We start from the raw sequence: 3,533 nt of genomic DNA, 5'->3' as shown, positions 1-3,533 counted from the left end.
CAGTGTCCCCATCCCCACATCCCACCCAGGGCTGCTCCACCGACGTCTGCGTGCCCATCTCCCGCCTGCCCGGCGTCGTGGTGGAGACCCAGCAGGACCTGCGGGACGCCGGCCTCACCGGTGAGCGCTGCCTCCACCTCCACCGCCTCCCCGCCCCGCTGCCCCCCGCTCATCCTCGTCCCCGCAGGGCCCCTGGTGGGACACGTGGGCGACGGCAACTTCCACTGCATCCTCGTCTTCCGCCCCGAGGACACAGACACCCAGGCACCGCGGGTGTTTCTAGGTAAATCTTTATGCTGCTGTGGGACCGGGGGGGGGCTGAGTTTGGGGTGGGGGCTGCGACTCCGTGGCTCTGGGAACCGTCGGAAGCTTCCCCAGTGTTCAGAAGGCACCAATGTCAGTTTGCGTTTCGGTTACAGCTGGTACGGCAGCAAAACCCGAGACATGAAAATGCAAAGGCTCGAGCCCCTCCCGCCCCCAGCCCACCCGTCGCCCCTTCTCCAGCCATATTCTCCCTATGTACAGCCCCAGCCAGGTGCTGGTGCGCAGGGCACGGCACGACGCGTCTCCCTGATGCTGACCCCGGCCTGGGCTGTCTGCACTGCAACGGGCGCTTGCCGCACCGTTACAGGCGCTGGCCGACGTGCCCCGATGGAGACCACAGCCGCAGCATCGCCCCGGAGCGCCGTGCGCAGCCCCCTCTGCCAGCCCCATCTCCAGTCAAGCAAAGGGCTGAGGACAGCAGCGAGGGGACCGGGCATGAAGCCGCCTGCCGGCATCATGGGCATGGCTCTGACACCAATCTCAAGAGGAAGAGGAGGAAGGGGGACGATGGCCACGGCCCCTCGCCCCTGGATGAGCGGATCCCTGGGCCCCCAGCGCGTGGTAGTGTCTATGTACAGGTCCATTTCCATCAGGCAGAGGGTTCTCGTCGAGGGGATGGCGGGAGGGAGCAGCAGCCCGGGGCCATCACATGGCCGCCAGCTGGCCCAGCACCATCCTGAACTGCTGCGTGCTGTTGGCGAGGTCCTTGACGCGCTCCACCATGTCCTTAGAGGCCGTGGGAGAGGGGTAGTGGAGCGCGGCTGCCTTGGTGGTGACCACGATCTCCTTGAGCATCTCGCAGAGGAGGTTGCTGTAGTGCGTGACCTTGTGCCGGACGTCCTGGGCCTTGGCCTGGCGGGACAGCGTGTCGCCGATGAAGACGAGCTTGTGGGCGCTGAGGATGATGAACTTGCTGTGGGCCACGAAGATCTTGGGGGGCTGGTTGGTGCTGACGGCGGTGAAGAAGGCGTCGACGGCGTTGGTGAGCGTGGTGAGGTTGGCCTCGCACTGCTCCAGGTAGAAGAGGAGGAGCTGGCGGTCGGCGGCACACAGCGCCCCGCCGCCCCGCGCCGGGCCGTAGTGCTGGGGCGGGCTCCAGTTGGACAGGTCGTTGTCGATGGGGCGCGTCACCTCCTGCTCCAGCCGCTCAAACTGCTTCAGCTGCGGAAAGGACGGGCGTGAGGACGGGGCAGGGCGGCCACCAAGCCCCGAGGTGACAGCTGTGCCCCAGGGAGATGTTGCCACATGGACAGTGCCAGCCCCAGGAAGAGGACGGCCAGGCCAGGCTCCTCTCTGGCATTGGAGACAGGCCAGATGCTGCCACACAGAGCTGTGGGAGAGGCTCACGGTCCACACCGGAGGCCGTAGGGACAAGGGGAGCAGGACCCCAAACCCCGCTGCCCTCCCCAAACCAGGGTCCCCCGTGAGCCGCGCCCAGAGGCGCCCACCTGCCCGTCCCGTCCCCGTTACCTGCTGGTGCTCCAGCTGGTCCTTGCTCTGCCGGATGATGTTGCCTTTCTCCAGCAGCTCCTTCTGGGTCTTCTCAAACTCCTCCTTGCCCTGAAGGGGAGGAAGGAGAATGAGAAGGGGGGCCCCAGTTCCCACAGCAGAAGGGTGAGAACAGGACCAGGGTGGCTGGGCACAGCCAGAATTGCCACCACAGCCACAGCAGGGCTGCCCCAGACCCCGCACCAATGCGTCGTGAGCCAAACCCCCCCTGTGGGTGGCACCACACCGCCTCGCACCATCAGGTGCCCCCTTCCCGTGCCCACCTGGAGGTGGACGTAGTCGTAATCCTCCATCCAGCCGCTCTCGTTGTTCTCGTAGGGGCCGTCAGGCGACTCCTGCGCCAGCAGCTTGGGCGGGGAGGGCAGGGGCCGCGACTGGATGCTGCTGGCCTTGTCGGAGGGGTGCGCGGGCCCGTGCCCGTTGCCCTCCGGCGCCTGCTTTGTCCGTTTGAAGAGGAGGGAGGCATTGCCGTGCAGGAAGGAGGCCAGCTGCTTGGTATCGTCGGGCACGCCGCGCGAGTACATGACGAAGAGCTCCAAGTCGTCGGTGCCCGGCTTGCCACCCACCAAAGCGTTCGGAGCCCAGTGGCACGCGTCCAGTGCCTGGCTGTGCCTCCCCAGGGCCTGGTACACCTCCTCCATCTTCTGCAGCTGCTTGCTGAGCTTGGCGTAGAGGGAGCGGTCCGAGGCCTGCGCGGCGTTGCCCACCGCCCCCCGGGCGAACTCCAGCAGGTCCCGGAGGGCCGCCTGGACGCCCTCCGCCGCCCCGCGGATGCTGGCAGCGTTGGCCTCCATGTGCTCAGCGCTGCGCCAGTTGGCGCTGATGAAGGACATGAGGTAGGAGACGGCGCCGCCGACGCCGTGCTGGAGCTTGGCCAGCATCTCCATGGCAGCGTCCAAGTCCAGGGAGAACTCCTTGCCGGCCCCTTTGGCCGGCTCCTTCACGGGCACCACGTCCAGCGAGGACGTGGAGATGTTGCTGCGGGTGCTGCCCGTGCTGGAGGCCGAGAGCCGCTTGCCGTCAGGCGCTTTGGCCTCGCGGTCCACCTGCGGCGGGACGTCGTAGATGTACTCGCCCTCCGTGTCCACGGAGCCCTTGCTGGGGGCGTGCAGGTCCCGGGGCACATCATACACCTCCTGGGAGGGGAAGGACGACAGCTTCTTGAGGCTGGGGGGCACGTCGTAGATCTCGTGGGAGAGCGAGGGCTCGGGGGCGCATTTCCCAGCCGCTGGCGGCACGTCGTAGACGTCCTCCGGCAGGTAGGGCTCCTGCTGCGTGAGGACGAGGGGGTGACGGGACGGGTCGAAAGCTTTCTGCTTGGCGAAGGCGGGGGGCACGTCGTAGGTCTCCTCCCGCACGGGGCCGTCCGGCACGTCCTTGCTGACGGAGGGCGGCACGTCGTAGACCTGCAAGGGCACCAACAGGCACCGTCGGCTGCGCTCAGGCGTGTGCGTGCCGGCAGCGCCGTGCGCGTGGGAGGGAGGCAGAGCCCTGCACTCGCCCGAGGGTCTCCCTGCGCCCTGGTGCACGTAAGCACCGGCTCCGGGCGTGCCAGCGGCACGTGGAAGGATGCGTGCACGACACAGCCCTGCGGCACCCCTGGCCTCACACGTCCCCTTTGGTGCCAAAGTTTTCCCCGCGGCACTTACGGTTTGGTGCAGGTTCTTCTCCACGCTGGGGGGCACGTCGTAGATTTCTTG

The 3,533-nt window shown here is 67.4% G+C and overlaps 1 protein-coding gene across 1 annotated transcript; it reads right to left on the bottom strand.

Annotated features, from left to right (window-relative positions):
• Nucleotides 1-936: 936 nt before the first annotated feature.
• Nucleotides 937-3,530, bottom strand: LOC118157791 (breast cancer anti-estrogen resistance protein 1-like; the record flags this gene model as incomplete). The annotated part of the gene is made up of 4 exons (XM_035312267.1): nucleotides 937-1,485; nucleotides 1,795-1,884; nucleotides 2,097-3,239; nucleotides 3,483-3,530. Coding segments are annotated over 4 exons (1,797 nt in total), but the record flags the coding sequence as incomplete, so codon positions are not given.
• Between the last annotated feature and the right edge of the window lie 3 nt (nucleotides 3,531-3,533).

Source organism: Oxyura jamaicensis, assembly GCF_011077185.1.
Source record: "Oxyura jamaicensis isolate SHBP4307 breed ruddy duck chromosome 11 unlocalized genomic scaffold, BPBGC_Ojam_1.0 oxy11_random_OJ72184, whole genome shotgun sequence".
Taxonomy (NCBI): Eukaryota; Metazoa; Chordata; class Aves; order Anseriformes; family Anatidae; genus Oxyura; species Oxyura jamaicensis.
Note: the sequence above shows the minus strand (reverse complement) of the source record. Positions and strands in the feature narration are given on the sequence as shown.